Source organism: Pipistrellus kuhlii, unplaced genomic scaffold (genome assembly GCF_014108245.1).
Source record: "Pipistrellus kuhlii isolate mPipKuh1 unplaced genomic scaffold, mPipKuh1.p scaffold_m20_p_9, whole genome shotgun sequence".
In the NCBI taxonomy this organism is placed as follows: domain Eukaryota; kingdom Metazoa; phylum Chordata; class Mammalia; order Chiroptera; family Vespertilionidae; genus Pipistrellus; species Pipistrellus kuhlii.
Window position 1 is genome coordinate 30,105,491 of NW_023425595.1, and position 24,284 is coordinate 30,129,774.

The following is a 24,284-nucleotide window of genomic DNA, read 5'->3' on the forward strand; positions in this document are numbered from 1 at the left end:
CCACTTTCATTTCGGATTTTATTTATTTGCGACCTCTCTCTTGTTTAATCACACAACTTTTAAAAGACAGGACTACTGGATCCTGCCCAGGTCTTCACGGCTTGAAGGAAGGCAATACAGCAGAATGGAAAGAGAAAAAGCTTTGGAGGCAGATACCCGGGCTTAGTTCTTGCTTCCATCCTAGCTGCAGGACCTAAATTTCTTTCTTTCTTTTTTTCTTTTAAAAAATATATTTTATTGATTTTTTACAGAGAGGAAGAGAGAGATAGAGAGAGCTAGAAACATCAATGAGAGAGAAACATCGACCAGCTGCCTCCTGCATCCTTCCCCTCCCTCCCCCCCACTGAGGATGTGCCTGCAATCAATGTACATGCCCTTGACTGTAATCAAACCCAGGACCCCTCAGTCCGCAGACCGATGCTCTATCCACTTAGCCAAATTGGTTTCGGCAGGACCTAAATTTCTCAGCTTCACGTTCCTTTTCTGTCAAATGAAGAGAAATGTTCTTCTGAAGAGCTCTGAGAATAAGATAAACTGTGTGTACAAAACACCTGTCATATAGCCCTGAGAAGCATATTTCATCCCCAAGCCTTCCTTCACCTCACCATCTAGATTAGGGGTGTCGAACTCAATCAGAGAAGGGGCCAAAATCTAAAATCCAGCCTAAATCGCGGGCCGAATGGTTTACTGAACAGTCATAAACTGTCATTGTGATGGAAACGCAGCGGAGTGCAGTGATGACAGCGCAGTGCGGGCCACATTGCAAGGCCTGGCGGGACGGATTTGGCCCGTGGGCCTTGTGTTTGACACATGTGATCTAGATCTAGGCTCAGTCATCTTCCTGTGACTTCAGGCTTCTCCCACTGCACAATGGGAAATCAGGCAGGGACACGAATAACTTTGATAGAAGAGAGAAGGTAGTCAGAACTGTATGAGCACATGAGCTTTGTTAATAGGAAGGCCAAGCAGGACTTTATGGAGGCATCCATATTAAATCCTGACCTGGAATATTTTGTCACATTTCAAAAGATGGGAAGGCTTCCAGGATTCCACTTTTAGTAACTAGAGAGAGCACAGAGTGAATATATAAGTAATCAGTAGACTACAGGGCTGCATAGTGTGCTGGGTCTAGGCCAGCCCTTTCCACAGCTCTTCCTCTTGGGCTCCCCACTGCCGTCTGGTGGTCAACAGGAGCCCCCACACCAGCTGAAGGGGCTGATCCTCGTCAAGGCTGCATTTCTCTCAGAAGGGGGATGGCAAAGATGGAGGTGGGAGGGTATGAGGGCTGTGACCCCTATGGCAAACCCTGCATCTTTCTCCACTCCCATCCAGGAGAAATTGGCATGAGAGATAAAGGCCCAATATCTTGCCTTCAGCTCCTCAGACCAGCTGGGATTCTATTTTTAACCAGCACTGAGTTTGACAGCTTGAAACGCCTTCTCCCTCCGTTTCTCCTTAGTCCTGCCTCTTGCAGCCTAGAGCTTGTAAAAGAAGGATGGCTGGGAGCCTCCTCAGCACTGCTAAACAGAAAACCCACTTTCCTTTCTCACTGTCCCTCACTCCGCCCAGCCTTTGTTCAGTGCAGTTGGTGGGCAGAGGCATTATTAGCTGTGAAGCTAATGAGGCTTAAATCTCAGGGCTCCTCACCCACACAGGCCCCTTCCAAGGCCCTGGTGAGGAGCAATTTTGTATCTGTATTTTTTGTATTCTTTTTCTTGAAAAAGGGGCTTCCAATTTTATAAGTACCAGGCATCACAGAACTTGGGTCTGCTCCCTGATGGGGATGGCTTCTTTCCCATCTCCAGCTCAGTGTCTGCCTCAAGAGGGTTATTTCTGTCTGGCTCCTATGTATAGTATGACCTTGAGCAATTTTCCTTTCTTCTCTGGGTCTCTGTTCGCCTATCTGTTATAAGATGAAATGTCAAGGAAGCCCTCTCCCAACATACCACACCATACGTGATTATCCATGTGTGTCTCCTTAATGAGCTCTTCAGTTCTTCCCTCTCTGTTTTGTCATTCTGTGTGTGTGTGTAGGGGGTGATGTTGCTGTCTCCATCTCTCTGGGGCTGTATCAGTTCAAATTTTTTTTTTTTTCATTTTTAGAGAGAAAGGAAGGGAGAGGGAGAGAGAGAGAGAAACATCAATGTGAGAGGGAAACATTGGTTGGCTGTGTCTTGCACATCTCCTGCTGGGGATGAAGCCCCAAACCTGGGCATGTGCCCCAACCGGGAATCAAACAAGGAACCTTGGAGGATGCCCAACCAACTGAGCCACACTGGCCAGGGCTGGATGGCTTGTGTCAAAAGGGAGGCTGGGCTCTGCGGCTTCTATTCAGGGCCAGCCCTCTCCACCCCCATTTGTTGCTGCTGACGGGAAAGGGTGCTGCTGTGGAGCAGAAGCGTGGCCAGGTACTGCTGCCAGAGAAGAGCGCGTGGACAAGGCTCTACTGTTTAATTAGTGTCTGTTCACCTGTCATGGTCTGACCCCTGGTGTTTCAGACACGTATTGAATAAACTGAGTCTCATTATACAGTGCTTCCTTCCTTTAGCTTTTCACGAAATGTTTAATAAGTATTTATTATTATAGTACCTTAACAGGGATGCCACTTTAGGACTCATGATGTGTCATGGATATCCTACCTCCCGCCCTCACCCCCGTTTCCAGCTTCCACCTATGGCATGGGTGTGTGGGTGGGTCCAGGATGACAACTCAGAGACAACACACAGCCTCCTCCAGCCTCAGACCACGGGCTTTTTGGCAGGGGGGCGGGTCCAGCTGTGGGTGACCTGACAGGGAAGATCACAAAACCCCATGCCTCCTCACTGGCCCAGGAAGAGTCCAGAGAGGAAGTTTAGGAGGAAGCCAAGGCGTTTATTATGTATTGACGAGGTCGGCTGCGGGAAGCGAGGGCAGGGACATAATATTTAATTGGAAAAGAACAAAGGGACTTCTCAGTGCAAAACAGCCTGTTAGGGAGCTGTGAGAGGGGGTTGGTGAACCCAATGCTACTTGGGGCAGGGCACCGTGGGGTCGAGCTGGGGGCAGCCTGGGGCATCTCAGGAGTCAGCCCAGATCTCTAAATGAATCAGTGCCGTTACGCTGTGTGTGTGTGTGTGTGTGTGTGTGTGAGTGAGAGAGAGACAGAGGCCTTCCCTGTCATAGAGGTCCTGCTGTTGGGGGATAGTCCTCCGCTAAGGATGCTGCGTCTGAGTCTGTCCAAGATCAGGGCCACGTTTCCATGCCACAGCCATGTGTGCCTCATTTCCTGTGTGTGGGTCTGCTCTGTTTACTTTGCGTCCATAAGCCACCCTTCCCTGTGCATTGGGGGTAAGTCCATGCGGTTGGCTGTCGGTCTTCTGCGAGGGGTGGTCTGTGTCTCCTGTGTGTCTGAATGGGTCAATGCTCGAAAAAATCGGCCTGTCTTGCCTTAGCCCCCCGCTCGGCCCCCACCCCTCAGCCAGGCCCCAGCGTGCTGACGGTGGTGTAGCTCAGCCTGGACAGGGACGCGATGGAGGGGGTGGGAGGGTCCTCGTCCGGGAGAGGCCTGGGGCGAGCTCGCGGAGGCCGCGGGCAGCACCGGGCACACGTGTCCAGGCAGGCCTGGCGGAAGCGGCGGTGCATGAAGCAGTAGACCAGGGGGTTGACACAGGCCGAGACGTAGCTCAGCAGGTGGATGAAGGAGATGGGCGCACCCGACAGGGCCCGGCGCGCCCCGGGGCCATCGAAGGCCTTCCACGTGTTGGCGCTGTACACGGGCAGCCAGCACAGGAAGAAAAGCACGACGATCACCAGCAGCATCCGCACTACGCGCTTCTTGGCCAGCAGCTTGGCCTGGGTGGGCCGGTGGCAGGACGCTGGCCCGGGGGGAGTGGGCGCCGTCAGCGCGGACAGCTCCATCGCAGGCCGGGAGCGCGGGAGCTGCACGTAGCAGCCGTCGCCGTCCTCGCCCGCCAGCCGGGTCTCCAGCCGGCAGCGCCCGTTCTGTAGGGCAGCACCTAGGCACAGACAGTGGGCGCTGTTAGAGAGTGGGAATTTTTTAATTTTAATTTTTATTATTTTTAAAAATATTTTATTGATTTTTTACAGAGAGGAAGAGAGAGGGATAGAGAGTTAGAAACATTGATGAGAGAGAAACATCGATCAGCTGTCTCTTGCACACCTTCTACTGGAGATGTGCCCGCAACCAAGGTACATGCCCTTGACCGGAATCGAACCTGGGACCTTTCAGTATGCAGACCGATGCTCTACCATTGAGCCAAACAGGTTTCGGCTATTTATTTTTATTTTTAAATTTATTTTATTAAGGTATTATATGTGTACATATCTTTCCATTGCTCCCCCTCCCCCACTCTCATACATGCTTCTCCGCGCCTCCCTTCCCCCCCCCCCCCCGAGTTTTTCATCCATTGGTTTTGCTTATATGCATGCATACAAGTCCTTCGGTTGATCTCTTATCTCCCCCATATCTCTGTCTCCTCCCCGCTGTAATTTGACAGTCTGTTTGTTGCTTTACTGTCTAGAGTAGGGGTGTCGAACTCAATCAGAGAAGGGGCCAAAATCTAAAATCCAGCCTAAATCGCGGGCTGAATGGTTTACTGAACAGTCATAAACTGTCATTGTGATGGAAACGCAGCGGAGTGCAGTGATGACAGCGCGGTGCGGGCCACATTGCAAGGCCTGGCGGGACGGATTTGGCCCGCGGGCCTTGTGTTTGACACATGTGGTCTAGAGAGTGGGAATTTTTGAGCATGCTTCCAGAGAGGCCGTGGACCATGCCCCAGATAGAGCTGTCAGTGCTGACACCAGGACAGGCCTTGAGATAGGGTCTCATGGCCCCTTCCCAGCATGTGGGCCTTGTTTCAAGGAACATGGTCAGCTTTTTGAAGAACAGGATAACCCTGTGGATAACACAATTGTCGATGGCATGATCCTGACGTTGCTTGGGAAAAACGGTTTTGTCTTGGGTTGCTTGCTCTGCAAGAACAGGGTGTGGTTAATGTGCTTAAAAGTGGTCCTGCACAAAGGGTCACTGCTGCTCTCCGGATTCTCTGCGTGGAGAATGGCAGAGCAGTTGCCCAGCTAGTCACTCACCAGGCCGGCTAATAAAGGCTCCCTAAATTTTAATTTTGTCTGGGCTCCAGTGGTCATTCTCTTGTCTTGGCTCCACAACAGGTGATCAGAGCAGAAAGCAAGTCCTCTCAACTCCAGAACAACCCCTATCTGACCCCACATTTCCAGCCTTTCCATAGACACCCCTCACCCCTTCTTCACTTTCCAAAGCCCGCCCCCCTTATGGATTTCACTCACCTGGTCCCGCCCCAGCCGGCAACCCTCCTGGGCTTCGGACTCGGCTCTGGCTCTCATTGTCATTGTCGCCATCAAAGCGAAGCCCTAAGTAGAGTTCGCGGGAAATAAGCCCGTAGGCCACGGCCATAACCACACCCGGGATGAAGAACAAAAGCAGGAGCAGCAGTACCGACCTGGAAGCAGAGCACAGACCAGTCACATGGGTCTCTGTCCAGCCATAACCGCGGATGCAGAATGAGCGGAGGACTGATGTTTCTAGGCTTTGGGGGTGCTGCTGGGAAGGCCTAGAGAACTGCGGAGAGGCCCCAAATGGGAATCCCAGGGTGGTGGGTGCCCAAAGGGAATCGGAGTAGTAATTCTTGGAGCAGCTCCTGGGGAAGGTTCCGGGGGGATGGTCCTAAGCATCTGATGGAGATGGAGAAGGGATCCCCAGGGATAGGCGCCCTCACCAGGTTTGGCGAACCCTCGCACTGGGCCAGCGATGCACGCACTGCAGCACTCGGGGCCCCGCCGGCTGCACGACGGTGTATATGGGGTAGGGCACCATGAGCAGCCCCGCCAGCATCCACGTGGCTACGATCACACGAGCAGCGTGGGAGCGTGTCTGCCACACGCGAGCCTGCAGCGGTCGGCAGATGGCGCTGTACCTCTCCAAGGCGATGGCCACCAGGCTTAACGTGGACACACTTACTGACACGCCTAAGCAAGGAAGGAAGGAAGAAGGAAGAGGTCACCTAGGAAACCTGAACTACACGATCACCACTGTGACTTCAAACGTCTCAGGGAAACATGCAAACATGGGGCAAGGACTGTAGAAGAGGAGAGGGCAAGGTGGGCAGGGTGGTTGTCTCACCTACCCATGAGGTAGGCCACCGCCTTGCAGACTACTGTGCCGAAGATGAATGTGCCCATGAGATTGGGCAGGAGGGTGAAGGGCATGCAGGCCACAGCCAGGAGAAGGTCGCTGACGGCCAGGGAGAGCAGGAAGGTGTTGGTGACGGTCCTCAAGCGGCGGCTCAGTCCCAGGATCACAATGATGAGCACATTTCCTCCAACGCTCATCAGAAAGATCACTGCATAGAGGGTGACCCTAATGGCGAGCTCCAGTTCTGGGCAGGAAAAGAGAGAGGTGACAATAAGGGGTCTTTGCCCCCGGCTCCAATCCCACTCATCCCAATCCCCACTATCCAGCCAGATCCCCTGCTTCCCAAGAGCACCCCAACTCAGCAAATGATGAACTTGAATCCTTTACCCTTCTAACCCCTCAAGGCTTAAATTGGTTTAACTCTACTCTTCCTTAAGAAAGCCTATCTTTTCTTAAGCTTTACTCCAAATCGTTTTGCAGCCAGACTTCTTGAAAGGATTACATTCACCTTCCTGTTCATTTCTCAGTCCGTTACAATCCAGTGCCCTATCTGTCCTGCCATCACTGTTTTGGACAATTCTTCCCAAGGTCACTAAGCTTTAGCTGCTAAATCCAAAGGTCTCTTCTCAGCCTATTCTACTTGACCTCCCTGTAGTATTTGACAGGTCAGGCGAGGTCCTTATTGTCTTAAAAATAACCCCAAAAAACACCTTCCCCTACTCTCTACTGTCTGCAACCTTTAGCAAGTGCAGGTTCTCTGAGAACTGCCTTCATTCTCTTCCCACCCCCTCTCTGCAGTGCACCCACTTAAGCTACTAGATGACTCAGTTTCTTGAAGGCATCCTATGCACTTATGACTCCCTCCCTTGCTTATGTTGGTTTCTCAGTCTGGAAAGTTCTTTCACAAACCCCCACCTCCCTCACACATGTTTTCTGTATCTGGTAAATTCCTATTTACCTATGCCCTGAAGACTGAGATCTAGTGCCCACTTTCCTGTAAGGCTTTTCTGGACATCTATCTCCTTTGGAGTTAATTTCCCCTTCCTCTGACTATGTATGTTCCTTACACATCTATTAGGACCTTTTTTTTTTTTTTTTTTTTTTTTTTTCTTTCTGCCTTGTATTTTAATGATCTCCAAACCTTCATTCTCCCTCAATAAACATCTGCATGCAAGGCATTGGACACAGATGAACATGCAAGAGGAAGGAACACCCAGATATATACACAGATAATTGCACACAGTGTGATGAGGAGTGGAGGTTGAGGAACACAAAAAGTGCTGCAGGAACTCACAGCAGGGACACTAGAGTTCTGGGCTAGACAGAGGGCTGACTCCATACATTTGAGTCATTGACTATTGGGAGATTGACTCATCTTTGGGTCTCTATATCACAACTAAGCAGACCCAGGCAAAATTGAATTGAATGAAATGAAATTGTCCTGGTCACCCACACCCATGGCCTGAGTTTCAGGGAGACTAGAGCTTAAAAGGAAAGAGGGCAGAGGGTGGGGGAGGGGGGGGAGAAGAGGAGGAAAGGACTCAGAGCTGCAACTCTCTCTTCCTTGGCTCACTTTGCTTAGCCTCCAAATTAAGCTCTTTTCTCATCACACATACCAACTTATTCAGAAACTGTTGTAGATGTCAAGTGAATGTTAATTACAAGACCTCTCTGAACTAAGCCCAGCAGTGAAATTACTTGCTCAGAGCATACTATAAGTAGGGGGCAGAATCAGAATAGAAGCCAAGTCTCCAGATCTCTAAAATGCTTTGCCTCCTACTGCTCTCTCACTCCTGTGCCATTCATCATGCAGTCTCCCTCTCCCAGTAAAATCTCAATCTGTGTTTCTTTCTCTCTGTTCTCTGTCACAGCATTTCTCACTGTATCATGGAGATGTGTAATCCTCTGTCTCCCCCTCTAGGCTATGAGCTTCTGGAGATCAGGAGCAATGCCCATCTTGTTCTCCAGCATGTCCCTGGCACTTGGCAAAATGTCCCTCACAAAGAAGTGTCAACACATGCTTGTTAGTGAATCTGGAATGAATCTCTGTCACTTTGCTCACCAATGCACCTGTTTTGTCCTTCCTCATCCAACCTTTACCTCGGTGCCTCTAAAGCTCTAGCATGCCCTCATCTCTCTGTCTCTGTCTCTTTGGAGAGTGAAGTAATATTCAAGTGGACAATATTTAAGTGAGTATAAATGTGAGATGTTAAGATGTTGAGTGCACCGGGACCGGTTTGGCTCAGTGGATAGAGTGTCGGCCTGCAGACTGAAAGGTCCCGGGTTCGATTCCGGTCAAGGGCATGTACCCTGGTTGCAGGCACATCCCCAGTGGGGGGGGTGCAGGAGGCAGCTGGTCGGTGTTTCTCTCTCATTGACGTTTCTAACTCTCTGTCCCTCTCAATTCCTCTCTGTGTAAAATCAATAAAATATATTTAAAAAAAAAAAGATGTTGAGTGCGATGTTAATCTGATTGAGTTAATCGGGTCTGAGTCTTATGGGTAATATCTGAATGTGTGAGAGCAATATCTGGAGAAGGGTTACTTAAGTGAGCATCAGTAATATCTAATTGTCTGTGGACAATAATAAAATGAAATTAGCTAGTACTCATTCATTTGTGTTTAATGATGCGGGCGGCAATATTAATGTGAGTGTGGATGCTATCTGCTTTTCTGTTGGTAGTATCTGAGTGAACATGGGTATCACCCAAGTCTGTGTGGGTTACATCCGAATAGTGTGGGTAATATCCAAATTTCTACTGGTTATGAGTAACGCGCACCTGTGAGGGTAATATCTGAGTGAGTGTGGCTAATAGAGTTTTTGTGGGTAACTTCTGATGGCCTGTGTAACATCCAACTGTGTGGGTAACAGCGTCCAGATAAATGAGGCCAATTTCTGCATCCGTGCTCTGAATTGCTTTATGTTCTGCTAGATTCTAAGGCTGCCTTGCTCTACTCACTATCTCTGCTGTCTTCTGCACCTCCATCTCACATGAACTTTCCTTTCTTTGCCTGGCTTTTAGATATTGGTCTTCTTCAGGATCTTGTCCCAGTACCTCTTCATATGTATATTTCAGAGAGGGAGGGAGAGGGAGAGAGAGACAGAAACATCAATGATGAGAGGGAACCATTGATTGACTGCCTCCTGCATGCTCCACACTGGGGATCAAGCCCTCAACCTGGGCATATGCCCTGACCTGGAATTGAACCATGACCGCCAGGACCATAGGTCGACACTCAACCGCCAAGCCATGCCAGCTGGGCCCAGTACCTCTATTTATTTATTTATTTATTTATTTATTTATTTATTCTACACAATTTTTATCTATTCAAATGGCTTCCATTACTTTCTCTGGCAAAGACCTTTGAAGTCTGTATTTCCAGCTCAGACCTCTCCTCCAGCTTCCAGACCCTTGGATTCAATGGTTGACTGTACAATCCTACCTGGGTATCTTGCCAGCATTTATGCTTAACTGGCTTCAAATTGAATTAACTTATAATCTCTTTTAAACCCAATTCTGTTCCTGTGTAATCCTTCTCATTATAAAGTACCAATATCCATCCAATTATCTAAGCCAGAAACCTGGATGTCATCCCTTGACCTCTTCCTCCCTCTCTGTTTCACACAAATCACCAAATTTTGTTGATTCCACTTCCAGAAATGCCTCTAAAATCCATCTACTTCTCTTCATCCCCCCTGTCAATACCTTACTCTGTCTAGACCAATATCACCTTTCACCAGGACCAGTGCAATATAATAGTCTTCTATATAGGTATCCACCATTCCCACCCCCTGCCTTCTATGCATGTATTGTCTTACAAGTCATCCTTCACACTACAGAATAAATCCTGGCAGAACTACCGAAATTCCCAGCAGTTCCTATTGCCTTAAGATAGAATTGACACTCCTTAGCCAGGTCTATAAGGCTCTCCGTAAACCCTTTAGCTTGGTCTTCATTTTGAGTGCTAATTGTTCCTCTTTTATGGTGTATGGTTTGGGCACCCAGAAACTAGGATGCACTGAACAAAAGTGCCATGGACTTAAACTTGGGGCTTTTACGAGAGATGCTTTTTGCCTTTTTTTCTCTGTTCACTTGGCTGGCTGTCTCCCATCTTTTTTATTTTCATTCAGTTCATATTCTACCTTCTCAGGAGGCCAACTTTGATTCCCAAGTCTAGGCTAGGCTAGAGGGGCTCCTCTTCTGTGTTCCCCAAAGCCTCCCCAAGTCCCTCCCACTTTGTGCTGCAATCCCTGGCTTACCTGTCTGTCTCTCCCACTAAACTGTGAGCTCCATGAGATAGGAACCCTGTCAGTTTTGGTGCCTAGCACAATCTCTCGTTCAATAAATATTTGTTGAATGAAAGAACCTAAGTGAGAATGTGTAACAACTGTCTGAGAAAGCGTGTCCTACGTTGTCAGTTAAAAACAAAACAAAACAAAACAAAACAAAAAAACACCCTTGAATTATAATTTATTCCCACATTCCCTTTTTGGACTTAGAATAATTTCCTTCTGTTTACCACTGCTTCCTCTACTAAAATCCCACTTCTTCTTCTTTTTTTTTTTTCCCTAACAAACTCCAACTTCAAGACCCATCTCCAGATTCCTTCTATGAAATTCTTGGACCCTGTTTCCTTTGGACGCTGATATTTCAGACCCTCTTGTGGGACTTCCCATGCTTAATGTGATTTTCCCAATGGTTTTCCAGGGATTTGAGGATGAGGGAAATGGAGACAGGCAGCTCTAGGGAGCAGCATCCAGCCTAACTGACAGCCCAATTCAAGTTGGAGGATCTCTTTGGTGGAAGGTTGGGGTTGGGGAGGGGGACACAGATTATGACTAACTTCCCACTCAGGTCTTGCAGAGTGCTCCTTCCTTCAAACAGCCCCCTTCTTCCCCTCTGAGGGATGAGGGTCCAAGCAAGGTCTAGTTCATCCCTGTGTCCCCAGCTCCTAGCCCAGAGACTACAATAGCAGGTGCACAGTAAGCATTTAAGAAAAGAAAAGGCCCAGGAAGGGGGAAAAAAACACACAAACAAAACAAAACAAAACAAAACAAAAACAAAAACAAAAACAAAAAAAAAACAACTTAATCCAGGCCATAAAAAAAAAAAAATTAGGATATTGACTCATGGGAAGAGTGAAAGTTATTTTGGGGAATAGGTGAATGGATAGCATCTGAAAGGGGGGTTGGCGCGATGAGATGGGGTGGCACAAAGGCATGGGGTGGTAAAGGGGGTAGTCCAGCTGTGGGAGGTGGCAGGGGGTTGGGGGAGGTGGGTGGGGAGAGTTTGCAACCTAAGGAGAGGCAAGTTGGAGAGGAGGTATGGAAGGGATTTGAGGATGAGAGAAATGGAGACAGGCAGCTCCAGGGAGCAGCATCCAGCCTAACTTACAGCCCAATTCAAGTTGGAGGATCTCTTTGGGGGAAGCTTGGGGGTTGGGGAGGGGGACACAGATTATGACTAACTTCCCACTCAGGTCTTGCAGAGTGCTCCTTCCTCCAAACAGCCCCCTTCTTCCCCCCAATCTTCCCTTCTCTCCTTCCCCATGTGGCTCTGTGAGTTGGATGTAAAGGGGAGAGAGAGACCTGGAAGGAATGGCAGCAGGAGGTCCTTGCTTCCCCAGTCTCCGTGTCTAGCACTCCGTCACTCCGTGGGCTGGGTGTCGCGGAGGGTGCTGTGTTTTGGGTTTACCCGAAGCTCGGGGTGGGACGAGGGTGTGAAGGGACTCTGGCCAGGTGGTGCGATGCTGGGATGGGATGTCCTGAGCCGCCGGGGACAAATGTGTCAGGGGGGCCGTGCGCCCTGAGAGGATGGTGTGAGCGTTGGAGGAGGCAGGGCGAGGGCAGTGGGGTCCCTCTCCTCATGTGTGGGGTGGAGGAGCTTTTGGAGGGAGCTTGAGGAGGCACCTACCTCGTGTCCCGTTTCCTCGGGCGGCAGGCGGCTGGCAGCTGAGGTTGCCGGTGTCGCTGCTGTTGAGGAGGGGGACCCCGGGGCGGCAGAGGGCAGCCCCTGGCCCAGCTCCCGGTGCTGCTGCTGGCATGCTCCGGTTCAGCCTCAGCAGCTCCATGGCCCTGGCCCAGCCACCGCCTCCCTCGGCAGGGCCGGGCGGGCTCCAGCGGCGGCTCCACCTGCTCCCGCTGAGCCCGCGGAGGCGCCCGCCCCGCCCCGCCCCTCCCCGCCCACCGCGTCCCGCCCCCACTTGGCCCCTGCCCTCAGCTCCTGGCATCGGTGCCGGTCCCCAAGGCTCGGTCCTGCAGGTGATCTCCGCCCCCTCCCCGCTCAGGACTCCCCTTGAGGGATTGTCCTTCAGCCTCGCCCCCTCGCCCCTCGCCTCCTCCCTAGATCTTCTGCAGAGGTTTCCCTTTCCCCACCCCCCTGCACCCCTGCACCACGGTCCCGGTTCCCGTGTGTGTGTGTGTGTGTGTGTGTGTGTGTGTGTGTGTGTGTGTAGGGTGGGGTGGGGTTGGATGGGTGGATGGAGCAATTCTGAGGAGGAAGGTTGTGGGGGAGGGAGGTTAAGAGGGGTGAGGAAGGGGGTGCGGTACGGCTCCAGTCTAGCATCTTTCCCTGGTGGTCGGGGGCCTTAAGGGTCACGGGTTGGGCGCAGATGCCCAGCCCACGCGGAGCTGCCGCAGTGGCCGGGGCACTGCCGCTGGCTCCTTGCAGCTCTTCGCCGCCAGGCTGGGGGAGCCCCTGCACCTGCCCCCGCACCCCGCGTTCCACACTGCCTACCGCGGGCCCGGCACACGGGCTTCCACCTAAGCTCGCAGGAAATCCCCAGCATCGGACAAAGACGGGGCGGGAGAGGCAGCGTGGGATTCGGGGAAGCCTGGCAGGGAGAGGGCTGCCCAGAGGAAGAGTCTAAGTTGGGTGCTGAGGGCGGCAGAGGTAGTGGTGAGACTAAGATAATGGGGTTGGGGTGGGGGTGGGGGGGTAGGAGGAAGGGTAGAGGACGGGATGATGGTGGGTTAAGGCTGTAAGTCCAGCTTTGCACAAGCATAAGAGGGAGAAGGAGGCTGGCTTTCTCCTTGGTCTCCAAGCAGCTCCCACCCTCACCTGACACCCTGACGTCGTCGGTGTTTGCTCTCAGAGCAGGTGGAGCAGCCTGTGCGGCGTGTCAGGTTCCCACGGGAGGGGCCGGAAGGGGGCTGGATCACTGGGATGCAGCGGCAACAAAGCTGATGGGGGCCAACGCGAGACTGAGGCTGGGTCAGCTCTTTGGGCAGGACTTGCCTTCTCTAATATTTCAGCCAAAAGAGCAGATTAGGTTAGGAATGAGGTCGCAGTCTATGAAGGGGATTCACAGAGCCCTGTCCAGGCTTTTGGAGAGGACCTGGTCCCGCCAGCGCTGGGTGAAAGGGGCTTGGACGTTGCAGGACATGAGCCTGTGGTGGGCGGGGATGGCCTCGCCTGCTCTCCCCACCTTCCTCCCAGTACCGCCTGCCTTCGCCATCAGAGAGCTCTGGGCCAGAGAGCCTGGCTTGCTGTTTGTTCAGCTCCAGCACAGGTGGGGCCTCAGATAGCCTGCTGAACTTTTCCCACATTGGGTGACCGTAGGGTGTGGGTGCTGGGGAGAGAAATGTAGGCAAGAGAGGAATGGAAATAGGAGAAGCAGACTAACATTCACTTATTCAGCTACATACGTGCCAGTTATAAGGCTGCAAACTAAGCTGTCCCATATAGTCTGTGCCTGAGTAGGTTGCACCCTAGCAGGGCAGGGAGGAAATGGGGAAGAATGACAGGTGAGCTAATGATTAGAATCAAGATTACAACCTACAGTATCCACCAGGATGCACAAATCAGAACTTTAGGAATCATTCTGATGCCTTACTCCTTTATGCTTCATCCCTGTGGTAGAGGCTGTGATGAAAAGCCCAGAGAACTCTTCAGAAACGAAGGATTTTTTTTTTTTCCTCCAGCTGCTGAGAGGGCTGTTGGAAGACAGCCCTCAACTGTTAGCTTCTTCAGGAATTGCCTTAGTTGAAGAAAGCCTACTCATGGAAGGTCATGCTCCCTTTCGGGGACATCTTACACCGATGACTGATGAATAAAGAAGCAAAACACTTCAGCCCTTCACCCCAACAGAGGACAACTCTGAAACACATTTGCAGCTTTTTCAGGGGTTGGCTGAGGCCTTCGTTGGGACCAAATTACTGCTCATCCTGCCCAATCCTTCTTTCATCCTCTCTCTTGCACAGGTGTTGCCTCTGAGAGCACAAACATCCTCCACAGTAATCTCTGTCTTAGAGAACACTTCCTGGGAGTATAACTGCCTCGCTCCCATATTTAATCATTCATGAAGCCTTGTTGGTTTTAGCTACTGAGTGTATCTGGTATCAGTCTGCTTGTATCCCCATTGACATCACCCCTCTGTCCCTCGCTCTACTCTTCCTAGCTCCCTAAGGAATCCACCACATTTTACTGATGCCCCCTTCCATCCATCCTCCACCTTATAGCCAATGGGATATGTTCAGAATGCAGATCTGATCATGCCACTCTTCTGATAACTACTTTTGGGGTAGAGAAAAATCTTATAACAGAATCTGTGAAGCCTGCATGCCTTGGCTCCTACTGACTTCCCAAACCACCTCCCAAACCACCTGAAGAAGCTAACAGTTGAGGTTGTAAGAAGAAGTTAATTCCAAGCCACTGTGCTTCTTGTTCTGCCTACTGTAGACACAATGGCTTTTCTTTAGTCCATTTAAAAAAATATATATGGTTCTCTAGGTACATTTTTTTTTGTACAAGCTTTCCTTCCTTATCTGATTAACTCACACTCATCCTCCTGATCTTAGCTCAAGCTCTCAGTATTTCTCAGGGGGTGTTTTCCTGGCTTCCCTTCTGTGATAGGCAGAATTATAAGCATGGCCCTCAATGACTCTCACTCTTGTATACTCTCCTTCCCTTGAGCGTGGATGGAACCTGTGAATATGATAAGATACTAGTCCCATGATTATATTATATAGCAAAATGGATTTTGTAGGTGTCATTAATGTTATTAGTCGGTTGACCTCAAGATAGAGAGATTATCCAACTAGACCTAGCCAAATCACATGAATCCTTCTCTTACAATAAGTAAGGTAGCCTCCTATTTCATAGAGAAAACAGCAACTCCCACTAGGAAGTCTGTCCCATTATGGACATGCTAAATTTCAGGTGTCTATTTGACACTGAAGTAGGAATTCCAGTAGGAAGCTGAATGTACAGGTTACATAGGAAGTAATGCAAACCATAGAATTAATGGGAGTGTGTTGAAGAAACCAGGAACCAGATCAGAAGTCAGGAAAAGGCCATTATTTAACGGCTGGATAGAGAAAGACCAGCCTGCAAAAGAGACTAAGAGGAGCAGACAGAGGGGTGGGAGGAAATCAAGGGGAGCAAGGCATTATAAAAGGGAGAGGAGAAAATGCTGAACTGTTTCAAATGCTGTTTCTGGGCCAAGACAATGAAGAGAGAAAAGCACTTTTAATTACAACCTTGGAAAAAGTACCATTGTAGTGAGGTTGTAAGAGAAGTTAATTACTAATGCAAATTTCCTGAGAAGGCAGGGAGGTATGGAATCCAGGGCACATATGGAGGGTTCTAGATTTTGACAGGAGTAGAGATTCAGTTGTAAAAGGAAGTTAGTAGAAGAGAATAATTATAGATGAAAATAAGTCATGGACAACCAGATAATAAGTATATTTTCTAGACTTTTTGGCAGATAAGTGTGGCTTTATGGCTATGTCCTGAACAGTGGCTGTGTATGGAAGTACTACATTCAGCTCCTAGATCAAGTTTTTAAAGGAGAGGAGTAGTAGACTTTTTCTTCCTAATTGTTCTTTTCGTCAGGTTGAATGAGGATGTGGCATTAAGCCACTTTTCTTTAGTCATGCAGTGCGGGTAACACATTAAGGGTGGCAGAGTGAAAAGATGGAAGGAGCGTGGGTCTCCAGTACTCTCTAGACATTTTACCACCCCTTGTTTTTCCATATGAAAAAGAAACTACAATTTTAAGGCCACATAATTTTCTTCTCTTGTGTCATAGCAACTTGATCTGTATCTTCATTAAGACAGTGGGTGTGTAGATTTGGTAAGACAGAACTGCAGTCTGATAGTTCCTATTTTCTCGATGAAGTTGGATATCTGGTTACACTGAGTTGGGGGTGTGTCTCTGTGTGTATGAGTGGTATTGAAATTTTAGGAGTCAAGATAGTTTGAAACACTGTATATAATGGGAAAGGGAAAGTGGAGACCAGGGGAATGTAGTAAGATATGTAGGCAATTAGGAAAGTGTTAAGGACCCACTGAAGAGTTATAAATCAAGAATTTCTATTGGTAGCAGTTTCTCCAACACAGCTCAGACGGTTGGATGCAAGCATGGAGAATGCTGATGGTTCCGTTCATCAAAAGTTGAGATTTTACTGGGAGGATGGGATGGAAAAACAAAGGCATAAGGATGAAATAATGGGCTATGAGATCTCAGCTGAACATGGAGAAGACAACTATGAGGTAGTTGACAAAGTCTAACATGAGTAATAAGTAAGTTTCAGAAGGGTTGGAGTTATCAGCATAGAGAAAGGGAAGAGTGGACATCTGAATATCAAGGAGCAGGGATCTATTGGGAGTAAAGAAACAGCATCAGTGAGTGCAGAGGACGCCAAATCTATGTACATGGGTTGTGAGGGGATCAGAAGCCACCCCTTTCTGCACCATCCTTATAGGATTGCTGGTTTTAGTTAACACAGGAGTTGGGAGAGTGTTTTAAAAAGTTTAAGATGTAAGAGTTTGCTGATATTAAGAAGTTTCAGAGGATGAATAAACTCTTCTGAAAGGCTTAAAAAAAAATCTTCACCTAAGGATTTTTAGAGAGGAAGAGAGAGAGAGAGAGAGAGAAAGAGAGAGAGAGAGAGAGAAGAGGAGAGGAGAGGAGAGGAGAGGAGAGGAGAGGAGAAGAGAAGAGGAGGGGAGGGGAGGGGAGGGGAGAAGAAAAGAAACTTTCATCAGTGCCCCTCCTGAAGTGCCCCAACCAGGATCAAACCTGCAACCAAGACCTTCAGCATATGGATGATGCTCCAACCAACTAAACCACACTGGCCAGGGCAGAAAATCTTTCCTTCACCACACAAGTCTGGGTTAGGTGCATCTCCTGTGCACTTCTGTAACACCCGTGCCTCTCATGATGGTAATTCTTACAATTATAAGTCTTATACTTGCCCTTTTTCTGTTTATATTTCAAGGGTCTGCTTCTGGTCTTTTCTCCTACAGATTCTCAAACCACTCTCCATATTACTCTCATTACTTATTTTCTACCTTTTCTTTATGCTCAAGGAACACTGAATTGTTTATAGTTTCACTGTGCATTCCATATTACTTACATTCACCCCTCTAACTAAAGGCAGTTGGGTGATGGGAGATGAGGGCCAAGAGATGGTGGGCATAGATAGTTTCAAAAGATGGTTTATAAAGAGGGGGGGGGAAACCTCCAAGTATTATAATAGATACAGTGGAGAAAGGGGACAGACCACGAGCAGAGGAGGGAATGAAAATGGAGTGCCGAGAGAGTTGGAACTCATTTATCAAAATCAGGAAATCCCATCTATGTCAAGGATTAAGCCAGCATTCAGAGAGTATGGGATTGCTCCTGGCCAGGAAATGAGGACTTCAGATCAGAGTAAGAAGGGAACTGCAAAGTCAGTATGGGTAGCCAGAGGTACAAGACCTGGACCCTTGTCCCAGAACACGTCAGAAACCTGAGGTCAAGGAAGAAAGCTCAAGGTGTCCTGAAGCAAGACCAGGCTCAGTTCTGAAGGACGCCGCCTTTCTGACTCAAGCCTTGACCTGTCAAGGTTGTCATTTTCTTTTGTGTATGTGTGTGTCATTTTATGTTCTCTCTTCTCTCCTCTCTCTCTCTCTCTCTCTCTCTCTCTCTCTCTCTCTCTCTCTCTCTCTCTCTCTCTCATTTTGGAGAGGGGTGCCGGCACACCTAGCTTGACTCTTGTAGGTTGAACAATTTACCTTTTCCTTGGGGAAGTTCAATCACCTAGCTACTGCCCTACTGCCCACGTGTGGGCACACAGTCCTTCTTTCAATATTCTATATCACAATTGAGATAAGAGGGGAACATTTAAACAACACCAGTGAGTGTTGAGCAGAAACAACTAAAGAGACAAGAATAGAGTGCCCAAGGCACAGCCAGAATAAACCTGCTTATTCTCGGTAGCTTGCAGATCCACACAATAGCATTTTACTCAAGAAACCCTGTGCTAACACACACAGTGGTGTGAAGGTCATGGAACAGGCTCTGCTACCAGCTCTCCTGGTTCTGACACACACACATGCACACACACACACACACACACACACACACACACAGAGTCTGTGGCTGATTAAGCTGCCTTCCCTCCACATCGTTCAAGGTCTTTCTCTGCATTTCTAAGATGTGCTGACATCCTGTACTGAGCTCTTGCCCACACACTCGCTGCCCACATAGGAGGCCCTTCTCTTGGGATAATTAAACAAAGCAGGAGCAGGCTGAGAAGACAGACCGGCTGGAACCAGAGCAAGTAGGTTTGCTGGGCAAAGGGAAAAAACCAGGTGATAGGACAGGCTTTCCGGAGTGTGGGGCTTGTGCCCGGGAGAGCAGAGGCAGCACGGGAACTGGCTCCAACTGGATGGTTACACTTGGCTTCAGACATAAACTCTCACAGGTAGGCCAAAAGGGGCCTGCATCTACCAGCTCAGGGCCTCACTTAAGGGCTACAAAAGCCACATGAAGGCTCACTCAGGAAGTCACCCAGAGAGGACTTCCATGAACACACCGGGGCACTCCATGGGACCCTTTGGGGAACAGTGAGGCTGAGGACAAGAGGCCATGGTACTGAAACTGGTAAGGCAGTGTCAGGCACAGAGAGGCCCGATGCCTTCTGGGTAAAAAGCACTAAGATTTTTCAAGTTTTGAATGCTCCAGGCCATTAGATGGTGCTGCCCCCAACAGGACTGCCTCAGGCTCTGCTTTGTCACAACTTCCTCTGTAATGTCTCTCAGTACCTTTCTGAATTTTGACTTTCTTTAAAAATCTGAACAAGAGCCCTAGCCAGCTTGTTCAATGATTATACAGCATCTGCCTATGGATTGAAGAGTCCTGGGTTTGATTCCGGTCAAAGGCGAGTACCTTGGTTGCAGGATGTGTCTCACATCCAAGATTCTCTCTCTATCTCTCCCCATCCCTTCCACTCTCTCTAAAAATCAATGGGAAAATATCTTCGGGTGAGGATTAAAAAAAAAAATCTGAAAAAGGATTTTCATAAACAGTAGATCTTGTCCTTAAGGTTTCATTTCTCCTAGGGTAATTCTTCCAACTTTATAAGGTAATGCATTCCTGAGGCCTGGGAATTATCCGGGAGAAGAGAAGGGGAACCCTTGCACCATCTGCTGGTCATATCTGGTGTTGCCAGAATAGCCCAGAGGCCCAGGGTCTAGCAGGGCCAGACAACCTGTGCCCCAGGGCCCTCAAAGGCGCAACTGCTGCTAGAGGAATAGGGATAATGGTCATAGCTACTTTCATTAGCAGATAAGCAACTGCTATCTACCAAGCACTTATAAGCAACCTACATTCATTATCTTATTTACATTTTAATTCTCCAAACATCTCTTTCAACAACCCTGAAAGATTTTGAAGGAGGCTGAGAATCCCCGATATTTCAGAACAAAAAGCTGATTCTCATGGGCTCCAAGCACCTGGTTGACTCTAAGCTCCTTCCCATCTGTTGTGCTTTTAGGCCAGCCTATTACTCACCCTGACTTGGGCCATGACTCTGACCCCAGCTTGACTATTCATCTCTGATCCAAGCCTCAAGCCAAACCCCAAGGTAGAATCTACCCACCCCGCCTCCTCTTGCTCCTGGCTCCTAGTGTTTGCACCAGCTCTTTCTATGAATCTGATTTCCTCTAACCTTGATACTTTATTTTCATCTGTCTTGGGGGAGGCTATCAGCCAAACCCTCAGAAAGAAAAGGATGAAGGGGGGAGGGCTGAAGAAGCATCTGCGGGGGAGTAGCTAATTAGGAACACTGAAGAGGAGTGCACAGCCCAATTCTGAGCGAGGCTGAGGTGTCCTGAGCGCTGTGACCCAAGGAGGAAAGTGGTCCTGTAGGAGGGAGAAGAGCTAAACCAAAAGCAGCTGGGCTCTCAGTAGGAGGCTCCTTGGACAGCTCTTGACACTTCTGTGGGATTCTAGCACTGACTCTGAGACTCCTGACCTCCTCCCACAGCTGCATGTGTACAGCCAGGAGAGCAGGAATTGGCAGCTTTTCTCTAGAACAGTGGGTGGTCCCTTGTCTTTGGCTCTATCCCTGAGATCACACTTCAGCACACTGGGCAGGCTAGCTGGTGATTCACAAGCTTTATTCCGCTTGACTGGCTCCTTCTCCCTGGTTACCACCAGTTAGTGTCTGTGACAGTCATAAAAAAAAAAAAAGAAAAAAAAAAAAGAAGGCACCTGGCCTGGCCTCAAGCCAAGGCGATCCTTTCCTTATCTACTTAAAAGAAACAGTAAGACAGACGTAGGTTTCATTCCATGGCACCTAGGTTCCCTGTGATATTGGACAAGGTATTTAATCTCCCAGAACTGTGGTTTCATTTCAAAATGAGGTAATAATAGCATCTTTCTCATATATTTGTAAGGATTAAATGAGACAATGCACTTAGCCTAGGACCTGGCATAAGATGGCTTGACAATAAATTGGATCTAATATTTTAAGTTGCTCTATGGGTTTCAGTTTTCAGATCTAGAAAAAGAAGCTTAATAATAATTTAAATTTCCTAATATTTTTCTAAGAATCAAATGAAATGTATGTACATATAGCAGTTATGAGTTATTTCATACTGCATAAAATTTTGGTCATTTTCTTTTATTTAAAAAATATATATTTTATTGTTTTTTTACAGAAAGGAAAGGAGAGGGATAGAGAGTTAGAAACATCGATGAGAGAGAAACATCTATCAGCTGCCTCCTACACCCTCCTACTGAGGATGTGCCCGCAACCAAGGTACATGCCCTTGACCAGAATCAAACCTGGGACCTTTCAGTCCACTGGCCTATGCTCTATCCACTGAGCCAAACTGGTTAGGACAGTCATTTTCTTGATTCTTTAAATCAACAATTCTCATCTAAACTTTTAAACACCAAATTATGGAAGATTTAATCTCAGTTGTGTTTTGGGGCTTTCTTTCCATTCTCTTTCCTCTCCAACTTAGTGTCTGGCAACAGTTTCTGGGGATTTTATATTGGACAGACTATTTGGAGGGTTCTGGCTTTTAGAACTTGGGGGTTATGCTGATAACTACCTTATTCAAGCTGGCTCCTCACCTAAGGGGTGCTGCTTTGAGGCTCCAGTGCCAGCTAGGCCATAGTGATCTCTCTCCAGTTTCCAAAGACTCAATTCTCAGTGTTTCATATTCTGGGACCCCTGTGGAAGTGGGGTCCCAGCTGCTTTCCTTCCCAGAAACCCCGTGATAGGTAGAATTTTGGCTCCTATTACCTTTTCCCTCTGGTGTTATTCTTGATGATTAGGGCAAAAGGGACTTTGCAGATATAATTAAGTTAACTTCTAGCTTTAAAATCAGGATATTATCCTGAATTATCTGGGTGGACCTACCGTGTTTCCCCAAAAATAAGACATCCTCCAAAAATAAGACCTACTTATAGGTTTCCTTCTGAGTGAAATATAAGGCATCCCCCACCCCCCGAAAGTAAGGTCCCTCTAGACTAAACATGAGAGATTTGGTCCACTGATTCTGAAAGAAATGGAGTCACAGGAAATTCACCAGGAAATTCAGGAATTGGATTGTTATGATGATGTTCCAGAAGATGATGACATGATTGTCATTGAATAAATGAGTAAATTCTTGATACTGTAAGATTCACAGTTTGTCTGGTTTGTGTTGACAACTACCGTACTACCATACCGTATACAGGTAATAAATTTCCTTTATTTTCATTTAACGATAAACGTGTACCGTATTCTTCTTCATGGAAAAATAAGACATCCCCTGAAAATAAGACCTAGCGCATCTATGGGAGCAAAAATTAATATAAGACACTGTCTTATTTTCGGGGAAACAGGGTATCACATGAGCCCTAAAAAGCAGAGATCTTCCTCAGCTTTATAATAGGGAGGGAAAGTAAGAGATTTGGGAAAATGAGATTTAACAGGCCTTTGTTGTCTTGAAGATGAAGAGGCTATTATTTCAAGGAAATCAAAGACCTCAGTCCTATAACCAAAAGGAATTAAATTCTTCCAACACCTTGAACGATCTTAGAAAAAGATTCCTTGCCAGAGCCTCCAGAAAAGAGTCTGGCCCAGCTGACACTTGGATGTTGGCCTTGGAAAGCCCTGAAGAGAGGACCCGGTTGAACTACACTGTGTGTGACTCTCAGAACTGTGAGATAATAAATGGGTGCTAAATTTGTGCCAATATGTTACAGAGCAAAAGAGAACGAATATGATGCTCAAGAATCCCATCTCTTTTATTAGTCTTGGGGAATTTCTTGTTGCTGGGTGTAGAAGCTTCTGCTTCTTCAACTCTAAGCCCTCACAGATAACCAGGCACAATTAATTGGGTGAATTTTTGTAAAAATTTAGGACTTCTCCTTTTCACAAACAAAAATAGAGTTTCTATGTTTGATTCTGTAATTTAAAAAGCTTTTAAGTCTTGGGGACACAAAGATTTAGGTACTTTCTTATAATGGGAGGAGGATAAAATGATCCCAAGTGAATATGTCAGTAAAGTTTTCTGCCATATATAAGAACTTAGTCTAGTGCTTAATACATATAACTAATATTCTTTGGACTAGAAGACTATTATTATTTTGGTTATTCCAGAAACTTAAACTTTGGTTTCCTTTCTCTCTATCCTGACCTAACTCTACTCGGCTTAATCCCAAACTGTCAAAATACTGCCTCCCACATAATGGTGGAAATCACTCTACAACCAGAAGACCCCAGCATGGAATTGCTGATATTCAAAGTGTCTGCTGGTGTGGTGGCTCCACCATGAGGAATGAACTCAGTATGATTTGAGTGCTGAGATGGTAGAAGAACCTCTCGAGAAACTGACACACATCTTTCCCCATCACTGAGCCTCTACCTACTTCAGCTCTCATCTCTTATTTACATTTAATGTTTATTTGGGTACCTGCTATGTGCCAGGTACAGTTTTGGCCCTGAGGATCCATAGATGAACAAGACAGACCCAGTGACATCCCTAGGATCTAATATTTTGTGAGGAAGATGTCACAAAATAACCACATATTTTAAAAATAACTTAATGTGCAACCTCCCTCATCGTCTCTTCTGACACCTTGATTTCAGTCAAAGCCCCAGTTCTTATGGCTATTTGAGAAAGTGTTGTTCCAAGTCCTTCATGTCTGAGTGCATCTTTGTCACCAGCATCCACCACATTTAAAAGATTGGTCACCTTTGAAGACACCAACAGGTCTGGGGGACTGTTCCCATGACCACACATTAGATGATGCTCTTCACATACCCTGCCCTCCCAGCACTGAAGGCTCCACTCTACATTCTCTGTACCACCGGTAATAATCTTTCTTGATATTCAGTAATTGATAATTGAGCATCTTAAAATAATGGGCCAAACCAATGACCAAAGTGATTTATATCTTTTCCAGGTTCAACTATTACAGGTACTTGGAAATAATATTATGAACCCTCCAACTACAATTCCCCAAATCTGTGTTTTGCTTTCTGCCTAATAGGAGATAGTCCCACCTAAAAACTTCATTGCTATAGTAATAAAGGTGATTTGCTCATGATTTCCCCCTGCTTCCTGGCCAACCCTGGTTATTCCCTGTGTGGGACACATAGTGCAGTGTGCTCCCTCCTCTTGGGAATTGTAAGTAATAAATGCTTCTTTCAATGGCACTGACCACTCTGTGTTATTACTCAATCATATTATTAAATTAAATCCCATGTACATGTTAAAATACCAGCTGTCACAGCTTAGACACAAAGACTGGCAAGCCCTAGAGGAGCTAAAGCTGTGACTACGGTGAATGTGACTCAGAGATGATATCAGACTTACCCCCAAAGACCCCACAACATCTTC

At 47.6% G+C, this 24,284-nt stretch overlaps 1 protein-coding gene across 1 annotated transcript; it reads right to left on the reverse strand.

The window, feature by feature from the left end:
- Positions 1 to 2,850: 2,850 nt before the first annotated feature.
- On the reverse strand, positions 2,851 to 12,356 carry CCKBR (cholecystokinin B receptor). The gene is made up of 5 exons (XM_036426479.2): positions 12,087 to 12,356; positions 6,165 to 6,416; positions 5,757 to 6,006; positions 5,308 to 5,480; positions 2,851 to 3,995 (listed from the first exon to the last, which is right to left on the reverse strand). Exons 1-5 carry the CDS (start codon positions 12,241 to 12,243, stop codon positions 3,454 to 3,456), a joined length of 1,374 nt encoding a protein of 457 aa, XP_036282372.1. The 5' UTR covers positions 12,244 to 12,356; the 3' UTR covers positions 2,851 to 3,453.
- Between the last annotated feature and the right edge of the window lie 11,928 nt (positions 12,357 to 24,284).